This window comes from Mizuhopecten yessoensis, unplaced genomic scaffold, assembly GCF_002113885.1.
Source record: "Mizuhopecten yessoensis strain PY_sf001 unplaced genomic scaffold, ASM211388v2 scaffold8605, whole genome shotgun sequence".
Classification (NCBI taxonomy): Eukaryota; Metazoa; Mollusca; class Bivalvia; order Pectinida; family Pectinidae; genus Mizuhopecten; species Mizuhopecten yessoensis.
The window spans coordinates 79823-91394 of record NW_018407631.1 but is presented as its reverse complement, the minus strand read 5'-3'; the positions used below and the strand labels follow the sequence as shown (position 1 = coordinate 91394).

The 11572-nt window shown below is 37.0% G+C and overlaps 1 protein-coding gene across 1 annotated transcript in view; it reads left to right on the top strand.

Moving 5' to 3' along the window:
• Nucleotides 1–4355, top strand: part of LOC110456271 (translation initiation factor IF-2, mitochondrial-like) — a 45695-nt gene extending 41340 nt beyond the window's left edge. The window contains exon 17 of the mRNA XM_021506890.1: nt 998–4355. Within this exon, the coding sequence (XP_021362565.1) occupies nt 998–1170 (173 nt within the window). The 3' untranslated portion in view covers nt 1171–4355. The remainder of the gene's footprint in view (nt 1–997) is intronic.
• The last annotated feature ends 7217 nt before the right edge of the window (nt 4356–11572 follow it).

The following is an 11572-nucleotide window of genomic DNA, read 5'->3' as shown; positions in this document are numbered from 1 at the left end:
AGTCAGTGTGCTAAAATTTCTTCATTTTCCTTGTTAAGAATCAGAGGTGCTAGTTTCAAATCCTTTTTAGTCTGAAATCTGTATGCTAGATATTGAGTAAGGTGGTTTTATTGTTTTTTGTCACTTTGAATAATATTTCTGTTCATGTTAAAAACAAAATCAACTCTCTGTATAAATATATCAGGTGACCGTTAAGGCCCATGGGCCTCTTGTTTCATTGACCTGGCAGAGATATATGTAATGGTGCCATGTCCATTGTCCATCAATGTTTTGTTTAACTTCTACAGAGTTATCAGAACTAGTGTTGGGACTAGACTACTATACCACTGTGTAGATCCAAGAGAATAAAGTCGGTAATTTTCAAAGATAAACTGTTTTCAGGTTTGTTCAAATAAACGACCTGAAACCTGTTATCAAGGTTAAAAGAGATCAACTATTTAAGAAATCCATGCATCTTCTACAGAACCATGAGACATAGAATCATCATATAAATAATATTTGTCACTGGGGTCATAGAGGTCAAATTTGTTAAAATCTTCAAAAAGGTATGGCAGAATGATAGAATCAGGATGTTCGATTTTTAGCTTGCTGCGATTGAAGATTAACATGTATATTTAATTAAATGACACAATTTTAAGGTGTTCAGTTGAATGACCTTGACCCAATTTAACACATTCACTAGGATTAAATCAATCAAGCCTTTCACCCCTAGGCAACTTTAGTAGACTCTACCATACATTTATCTGGATGAGTCCATTGTGGTCCACAGTGGTGAAAGGGTTAAGTGGATTAAATTACTTTCAAGATACTGGGAACATATAAACAATACTTATTGGGTCTGTAAAAGCCTTTGTTAGATGTTGTAAGATTCTCAGGGGAAATCTAGACAACAGAAAGGTTATCGTAAACACATGTTTATATCTGTAGGATCTAGTATAACATGCTAATAGGTTCCATACATAGAATATATAACAAAGGAAAATTTGGTGTATTTCAGGAAGTGCAGTATCACTGAAACATTTCAAAAAGGAAGTAAATGAAATAAAGAAGGACATGGAGTGTGGATTAAGAGTTACTGATGATGAATTGGTGTTTCAACCCGGAGATTCCATTGTGTGTTATCAGTCACAAACACAAAGTGCAAAACTAGATTGGGATCCAGGATTTTGATGATACTTTATTAATATACATTTTTTTTTAATTTTGAGTCATATTATTTATGGAGTGTGACACAGTGAATGAAATTAAAGAGATTGTGGGAACAAGCCGCCATGTATTTTCTTTAATACCTTAACTGGCCCATGGGGCAGTATCTGTCATCAGCTTTTTCTTTCAAGGTCACTACTGAGGAATTGTGACCCAATTTGCGTGAGCTGATTTTTACCCAATTTGTCGTTTTAAAGTTCTAAATTGTGTTTAAGAAGTATACCCACTTTTTTTGGCAACAAAGAAAATCAAAAGTAAGAATTTCATGCAAACATTTTTTATTATGTTACAATTACTGACTTCACATGAAAACAAATTGCTACTGTACGAAATGAATTTAGATTGATAAAATATTTATTAGTCCCCCACCGGGAACCAGAGCTTCATACTTGGGGTATGGATTCACCTTGGTGAGGCAGTGTGTTGTGTATCAAAAGTAGGTCACTCTGACCTACATTTTGACCTTTGACCTAAATCAAAGAAAACGTTTGTCCGGGCTCTATCTCCTACACTACTAGTCACTGGAACTTCATACTTGGAGTATGGGTTCATCTTAGTGAGGCAGCATCGTATATCAAAGTAGGTCACTCTGTTTTTGACCTTTGACCTGCATCAAAGAAAAAGTTTGTCCATGCTCTATCTCCTATACTACTAGTTATTGGACCTTCTTGCTTGGGGCATGGGTTCACTTGCATTGAAGAAGAACCATACATAGTGTCACCAGATGCAATTTAACAGTAAAACGGTACCACTAGCCAGTAAACATCCACCAGATTAACAGTAAAACGGTACCACTAACCAGTAAACATCCACCAGATTTAACAGTAAAACGGTACCACTAACCAGTAAACATCCACCAGATTTATTTGCAGTAGTAGCACTGACACTATTCCTTATTGAATATGGTGGGTCTGTCAAACATTCATATATAGAATTAGTTCCTGCACAAATTTATCATCTGAGCATTTCACATTCGGTGGGGAACTATAATTCGCACAATTGTCTTGTTTTGGGGGGTTTTATGATCAACATTGCTTACATAATTTTAACATGAAATTGACCTATGTTCTTTTATGTGTGTATTATTTTTACTTTATTTATGTCTATAACGTTTATGTTTATAATTGATGTACATTTAATGTTTAATAATACACCATGACAAACTTCCACTAATCACAGACATCTAGATGTAACATTAAATGAAAACTGTAAATCGTCTGTACATGTTGACAATATTGTTAAATCAGCATCAAAACATATATTGTATTACGTAAGTTAAAATATATTTTAAATAAGAAAACATTGTCAAAATTGTATACAGTTTTTATAAGACCTCTTTTGAAATACGCTTGCAAGCTATGGGATAAATGTAATGGTATAGATTCCGAAAAACTAGAAAAATTGTAATTAGAAGCGGCTAGAACTGTGACTTGTCTTCCTGTATTGGCAAGTAGGTAAAGCTTGTATTTTGAAACTGGATGGGAAACATTAAACAATCGTCGGAAAACTCGTAAGTTAGCATTATTATATAAAACGCAAAATAATCTAACCCCTTCTTACTTACAGGATATAATGCCAAACAGAGTGCTTAATGTTAGCAATTACAATTTACAAATTCTAAATAATCATGTGATTCCAAGGTGTTGATTAACCTTATTTGAGAAATCGTTCATTCCTAGCACATTAAGACTTTGGAATAATCTTGATATTCAAATCAGAACATGTAATACGCTTTCTACATTCAACAATTAAATATCTTTTAAAGGAGAACGTGCTCCTGATTTTTATTCCACTGCTGAACGAAAATGTAATGTTTTGCAAACAAGACTCGGGTATAACTACAGTTCCTTGAGCTCTGACCTCAAACGTATAAATGTAATTCAGTCGCCTGAATGCATATGTTCTTATCCTATAGAAAATGTTGAGCACTATTTTTTAGAATGCCCATGGTATGTAGAAACCAGAAATACCCTCAAGAGAAAAAAAATAGGGAATTTGAATTTAGAGTTCTTAACTGCTGATTTACTTTTGTATGGTTCAGACATGTTTACTGCTAATGAAAATTGTTTTCTATTCATATCAGTTCAAGAGTACATTAAAAATTCAAAACGGATTATAGTTAAAAATAAGTTAAAACAAAAGTAAATATATTTATATATCACCTGTACGTGGTTAGCATTGTGGTACTTTGATGACGCAGTGGATCGCATCCGGGATAGCAGGGAGCCTAGCAAGCTTGGATCTCTTAAGGAAGCCAAGGATGTGTGATATTTATACATGTTGAAAGCGGATATTATGGTGCCGTGCGTTTTAAAGAAAGCTTCAAGGATGTAACCGTTGTGTGATACGGTCTGCTGCGTCATCAAGCTGCTACGGTGTTGACACATGCAGGTTGATTTCAAAGCTAATTTTAAATTATTAAATTTTATATTGTTTTAGTGACTATATGATATGCATCATTGACAGAAGTTTCAATATTAAAATATAAACTATAGATTATTTATAGTAATGTTACAATGTATGTATATCAGAGACGTATATGACAGAGATTGTTGTATTATACGTCTCTGATTATATACAGGTTACTGAGACATATGTAACGGTACATTCAATAATCTATAAGATTTTTCATATTGTACATTTTCTCTTATTCATGTTTCCTTTTGAATCATCTAAATACGGTCATCAGTATTTCTATTTTGCAGCCATATGTATATTTCATCATTATTGTTTTAAGGGAGGAGGCGAACTTTAAGTTTTAAAACTTGTGTCTAATCCCTTTTGTATTTTTGCAAATAAAATATGTTTAAATCAATGTTTATAATATGGGACATATATGCCCAACTAAAGTGAGCAAGAATTATACAAAACTATTCCTTGGAAGATGACATTATGTTCATGCTGATGAGGGAAGATATTCTTGTCTTCACCAAGGTGCTGATGGGGGCAGATCTAGACAGGGCCACAATTTTCTGGCAATTCAGGAGGGAATACACAGAAAAATCAGTAAAGTTTACATAACACAATTAATGACTTTAAACATGCTCTACATATTCCACAAAATTTATATGAAAATGTTAAATTCATCAAATGCATGTAAAGTTGATATAAATTGGGTAATTTAACATTAATAAATTTAAGCATATAAACTGCCTTTGAAAAGTTATTGTCCTATAATTCTCACATGTAGGATTGCAGACAAATTGAATAACGCGCGTGCTCCGCAGAAAGAGGAGTTAACTGCAATGTATTAATTCACATACCAGGTACACTCAGTTAAAGTGTTATGTATGTAACAGGAAAGAGAATAGGGTGCTTCCACTGGGGATCCAACCCTAAATCTCCATGTATGTAACAGGAAAGAGAATAGTGTGCTTCCACTGGGGATCCAACACTAAATCTCCATGTATGTAACAGGAAAGAGAATAGTGTGCTTCCACTGGGGATCCAACCCCCAATCTCCAATTATGTAACAGGAAAGAGAATAGGGTGCTTCCACTGGGGATCCAACCCTCAATCTCCATGTATGTAACAGGAAAGAGAATAGGGTGCTTCCACTGGGAATCCAACCCTAAATCTCCATATATGTAACAGGAAAGAGAATAGCGTGCTTCCACTGGGGATCCAACCCTAAATCTCCATGTATGTAACAGGAAAGAGAATAGGGTGCTTCCACTGGGGATCCACCCCTCAATCTCCAATTATGTAACACGAAAGAGAATAGGGTGCTTCCACGGGGGATCCAACCCTCAATCTCCAATTATGTAACACGAAAGAGAATAGGGTGCTTCCACTGAGGATCCAACCCTCAATCTCCAATTATGTAACACGAAAGAGAATAGGGTGCTTCCACTGAGGATCCAACCCTCAATCTCCAATTATGTAACAGGCACGAGAATAGGGTCCTTCCACTGGGGATCCAACCCTCAATCTACATGTATGTAACAGTAAAGAGAATAGGGTGCTTCTACTGGGGATCCAACCCTTAATCTCCATGTATGTAACAGGAAAGAGAACAGGGTTCTTCCACTGGGGATCCAACCCTCAATCTACATGAATGGAACAGGAAAGAGAATAGGGTGCTTTCACTGGGGATCCCACCCTCAATCTCCAATTATGTAACACGAAAGAGAATAGGGTGCTTCCACGGGGGATCCAACCCTCAATCTCCAATTATGTGACAGGAAAGAGAATAGGGTGCTTCTACTTGGGATCCAACCCTAAATCTCCATGTTTGTAACAGGAAAGAGAATAGGGTGCATCCACTGGGGATCCAACCCTCAATCTCCAATTATCTAACAGGAAAGAGAATAGGGTGCTTCCAATGGGGATCCAACCCTAAATCTCCACGTATGTAACAGGAAAGAGAATAGGATGCTTCCACTGGGGATCCAACCCCCAATCTCCAATTATGTAACAGGAAGGAGAATAGGGTGCTTCCACTGGGGATCCACCCCTCAATCTCCAATTATGTAACACGAAAGAGAATAGGGTGCTTCCACGGGGGATCCAACCCTCAATCTCCAATTATGTAACAGGCACGAGAATAGGGTCCTTCCACTGGGGATCCAACCCTCAATCTCCAACTATGTAACAGGAAAGAGAATAGGGAGCTTCCACTGGGGATCCAACCCTTAATCTCCATGTGTGTAACAGGAAAGAGGATAGGGTGCTTCTACTGGGGATCCAACCCTTAATCTCCATGTATGTAACAGGAAAGAGAACAGGGTGCTTCCACTGGGGATCCAACCCTCAATCTACATGTATGTAACAGGAAAGAGAATAGGGTGCTTCTACTGGGGATCCAACCCTCAAAATCCAGGTTCCTAGTCGGAGGCTATACCACTGAGCTAAAGGGAAATTCCCTCTAGCTCCAAACTAGAAGGCGACCTTAACCCTATGTACAATTAAATCCTGCCACATATGTACCAAGCTTCATTCAAATTGGTGCAGTACTGCGAGCAGTTCTTTGATTGCACGGGCCCAACTTCAGAATGTGTTGACTATTTCAGTGAAATCTTATGAAATTCAGCTGAAAATTGTAGAAGTTTTGCAGACAATATTGTGTTGGCCGACTTTTGTGGGGGGAAATAAATCAAAGTTAAAATATTAATTGCAGGCACATAACTTGAGGGTGTTTTACTACATTTGTGACACTTAGCAATACAGTCTAAGATATACATGGCTAGGAGTCGGAGCACATCCTCTTTGCATGAGCTGGCAACCAAAATTTAAAAAGAAAATTACCATCTGGTTGTGTCCTTTCTCTTTCTGTTGATCAATGATCTACTTTGACCAATCAACTAAAATCCAAATGGATACATGTGAAGTGTTTTCAGATATTCTTGTATTCAGAAACATTTAAATCTTACCTTAACACTTCTCAAACGTTCCATATGAATGCTGGTGTAACATTGGACCCTGTGCCAAATGGAACCTGGAAGGCATGGGAAAGGGGACCTAATTCAAATATATTTCTACATAGCCTTTGAAAATGAACCATACAAACCATTGATATTGATTTTAAATATCCACTTAGATTTTACTTAATGAGGTCAGGTGACCTACATTTGTACTTCTAAAAATTTGACCTTCACTTAAAAAATTTCATTCAGTTCAGAAATTGCCTTAGTATGGATGTTTGACCTATTAAGGTCACTGTGACCTAATTTTGGAAATTTGACTTACAGTGTAAAGATTTGTCATCAGGACCAGAAATTAACATCAAACTTTTGTTTGACAAAATTTGATCACTGTGACCTAGTTTTCCAGATTTTACCTACATTATCAAAGATGGTCATGGGAGTCAGAAATTGACAATTAACAGTTGGCAGAAAAAATTAGGTCAATTTGACCTATATCTTATTAATTTTCCATCAGGTTCAGAAATTAACATCAAACTGTTAGACCAAATTGGGTACCTGTGACCTAGTTTTCAAGATTTGACCTACATCATCAAAAATGGTCATATGGGTAAGAAATTAACATTTAAAAGTTGTTAGACGAAATAAGGTCACTGACCTAATTTTCATAAATATGACCTACATTAAAAAATTGCCATTTGGTTCAGATATAAACATTTAACAGTTGTTTGACAAAACTAGGTCTCGGTGACCTAATAAGGTGAAACAACAGTTTTTACATCTGTAGTTCATTTCTGAACCCAATGACAATTTCTGATGATACAGACCAATTTTATCTAATTAGGTCATAGTGACCTAATCAGGTAAAACAGAAATATGAACCCCATAATATTTTTTATAAGTGTGGGTCAAACATTGAGAAGTAAGTCACAGTAACCTGATTTGGATGGACGATGGACGCCAAGCTACAACATGAGATCCATAGATCCTTCAGACATGGTGAGCTAATGTTACTAGGAATCTGGTAAGTTGTTCAAGGTCATTCATTTGAACAAAAAGGATAGCCCTTGGTCCAGAATGCCACTATAGGCTAGGAATATTGTGTTTTGAGGTCAAACAAATTGCAATAAAAAATAGTTCACTGCAATGCATTTTAGTAACGTCCCCAAAATGACATATTAAAAGTCCGAAAAAATCTGTGTAGTGGAAGTGTGTCTTATTTACATAAATCCAAAATGGCCGCCAATTCTAATGTTTTATCCTAGATTTAGTCAAAATGTTCACCTTACATACCTTTTAGAATACTTTTAGTGTACTTTGAATGTCTAAAATGTTATTTTCAAGAATGCTTTTGTTTGCACAAGGTTTCATATGCCTAATTGAGTGTCTTAATTTGCATAAATTAAAAATGGCTGCCAATTAAGGAATTTGGTTGTGTAGAGAATTGATTATAATCATAATTCTTGTCCTATGTAATATCAGAATAATTGCGACAACACTTATTCATGTTGTAAAATATTTTTAAATTTTCAAATATATCATGATTAGGTTCTTTAGTTGGCATAAACACATACATATCCACAATGCATTACTGAGCAACTATAATATATGTCTATATTGGTTTAATATCTCAGTTCAGTTGTTATTGCAGTTGGTAGTCTTTAACAAACATACATTTATGTGGCACGGTGGTCAGTAGTAGCATCTAGTTCTAGGTCTGGTGGTGGTGAGTTGGTGCAACTAGTGCCACGACAATCAGTGCAGGCTGTTGAATATTTGAGGCCATACTTCCGGCACGTGCTTTTCTTGGTTGCACAGTCTTTCTTGCATCCACATCTGATGAATTTAAGGAGTGATGCTGGTGCTGGTGGTTTATCAGTTTGTATTGGAAGATACTTCCCATCCGTGACCTGCCAACCCCAGTCTCTCGGTGTCAGGTCGTCTGCCATTCCTTTCCATTCTAATATCTGATAGATAGTACACACGCAGACTGTGGAACTTTGCTGCTGCTGAAGTTGGTGGCAAAGTCTTTGCTTCTAAGGCAGACGAGATTGATGATACATTTACGCAATATCTTCTGTACCTCAAAACCATACAGGCATACAAGTGCCTTCTCTCCAGCTGTAATAATGGTCTCCTTCAGGTCTGATGCTGGCTGACTAAACACCTTGGCAAGCTTACAGAAGTCGTCAATCTTCATGATTTTCTTCAGTGCTACGCCTTTCCCTAGTCCAAATATGCGAGACGTTGTGTCGCAGCCCAGAAGCGCATGGACAAAGAGTTTCCTTCAGCTGTTTGATATTCCATGTTCGATTCTTCTTGGAGTTTGCCTTGGGCTCAGGTGCAAAAAAGACGTCCTTTGCATTCAGATCAGCGTAGAAGATCAGCAAGATGAGAAGGTCTGTGTCATCCCCGACAAGAACTATGTCTTTAAACTTAGCTGCTTCTACTGCTGTAGGTACAATTAAAAGATCTGCATCTCCTCTTGCATGAGATACAGTGCAACCATGCGTTTCGAGCTTGGAACTGAGTAGGTTTATGAAGCGTTGCTTGTTAACTTCATTTGCAAGAAATTCGTCTTTCTTGGATTTGATTACCATGTCCTCTGCAAAGTTGACAGTCAGGCCTTGACAATCTCCTGATCGTCTAAAATGTGTTGCGTCCTTGATTGAGGGACCGCCTTGATAGCCATCAAAAACAACTACGCCTTCCACATTTGCTGCTGACATAATTGACATATAGCTGGCATATGTTGTTGAAAGTGCTCCCATGTCGCCAAGGAAAACGGTGAAGTAGAGCACCGCCATCCAAAACATAATGAACATTACCACTGGGTAGTGTCTGCTCTCGTGTCAGCTCATGCTCAAACACCTTCTAAAGTGCATCTGCTAGGTCTGGTTTGTCGGCCTCTAAGGAGAGACATCAGGATTCAAACAGGGCAGGGGGTGACTGCATAACTCGTAGCTGAAAACTGATGCTAAAGTATCTTCACGTTCTCTACTGACAATGACTAGTCTCTGGTAAAGGAGCTGTGGGTCCACATGAACAGATTCATCGCCGATCTTTACACCAGTCCTTGCACCTAATGTCACTGCTTGGTCACTTCTTTTGAATGAATGTTCATCCACTTTCTTTCCAGCCACGGAGTTCGGTATCTTGTTACCGACGTCTTTGGATTGGTCTACATTTACAGTTTTATCTGCAGCCTAGTCAAGACCTAACATCAACCGTAGGTTTTTCATACTTTTCTGTCAAACGCCTTCGAAGAGCCCAACCGGGCTATCCAATGCCGCGGCTAAGGTCCATGAAGCATTGGAGCTACCCTTAGTCCTTACATCGTCTACTGCTATACATGTAGCCAGCCTAAAATTAATCAAATAGCTTAATTTACCTTTTATCAGATTCATGATGTTTTCCTTCGAACTGGTTTATGTCCATGTCAATCCCTACTACAACTACAATACAACCAGTATCACATCTACAACTACAGCCCCCGTCCTATTGATGTAGGCTCGTGTGTATGCTTGCCTTGCGTAGGTCGGCTATCAAGAAAGTTTCTCACCTCTCTAAAGTAAATTGTTGCACTGAAAACAACTTCTAACCAATCCAACGACCATGAGGATAATGCTAGGTACAGCCTGTACCCCTATACATAGCCCTTCCAACAGCTCTTCTGTTGTACGGATACTCATAAGGGCTAGTTTTCTGAAGAATATTTTTTTTGTGCTTTTTTTTTAATATAAAATGACATGATATTTGTGTTGCGTATTAAAATATATTTGTCTAGTGCATGCATAATGAAATAACATCGTCATCTGCAAAGATGATTAATAGAACATACATAACACGTGTGCGGAGGGGTTTGTTTTGGGTGTGTGATGTACATGTAGTATATGGGTATTTTAGGTGATAAAAAATGTACAGGAGATCACATTTCAAACTCTATTAGCGCCACAACAGCTTTATAAGTTGAAAAATATGGCAAAACCTATGTGTAAATCTTAATATATCGGGGCCATTTTGGATTTATGAATACAGCGATGCACAATTAAACAAGACATGCCTCTGTATATGATATATAAAACGTAGTACATTCATATAAATGTGAAATTTGTGCTTTTAAGGACCATAATATCTACCTATGATAAGAAATGCAACTCGATCTCGGTAAAAATCATCGAAATAGCGGCCATATTGGATTTATGCAAATTAGGCACGCTTCCACTACTTGGATTTTTTCGGACTTTTCGGTACCTCACTGAATTGCATTGCAGTGAATTTTTTTTTTATTGCAATTTGTTTGACATTTACCTAAAAATTGCAATATCTTTCCTTGCCTACTAAGCAATATCACAATACTATGCCTCTTGAAGATGCATAATGGTTTTAGCACACTTGACTCGAGTGACCTTGAAAGTGGGTCAAAGTCATTTGAACAAATTAGATAGCCCTCCACCCAGTATACTACATGCCTAATATTCATGACCTTATAATGCCCCTTGGTTTTACAGAGGTTGTTGAATGGTTTCAACATATCCTCTGATCTTGAAATTGGGTCAAGGTCATTTACGCGAACAAAGTGCAAAGAGATTTACCCCAGCAGTGACATTAAGGTAAACTATACAAGAAACTCAACAAATACTCTTAAAAGTGTGGTAGGGTGTTAAGGGGACAATCAATTTAGCATTTCAATTAATTTGTTTCTTATATTAGGATAGTTGAGAAAGACACTAATTGAAACATAGAATTGAAATTGAATCGCTCAACCTTACTAACAAAAATGCTCACAATATGAACTATTGGAGAAGGGCCATTGTCTGCCCTGATAGTTAATTAGCCTATAATTTAAATTAAGTATTCTAATTAAAGTTTTTCAGTTATGCAAATATACATAGTTAAACATGTAATGCATTTCTAATATTTCCTTGGGTTTCTGTATAATAATCCAAAATATGAAAAGTAAAAGAATGTTGTGTTCCAGTAATAAAATTCCAACATGCATA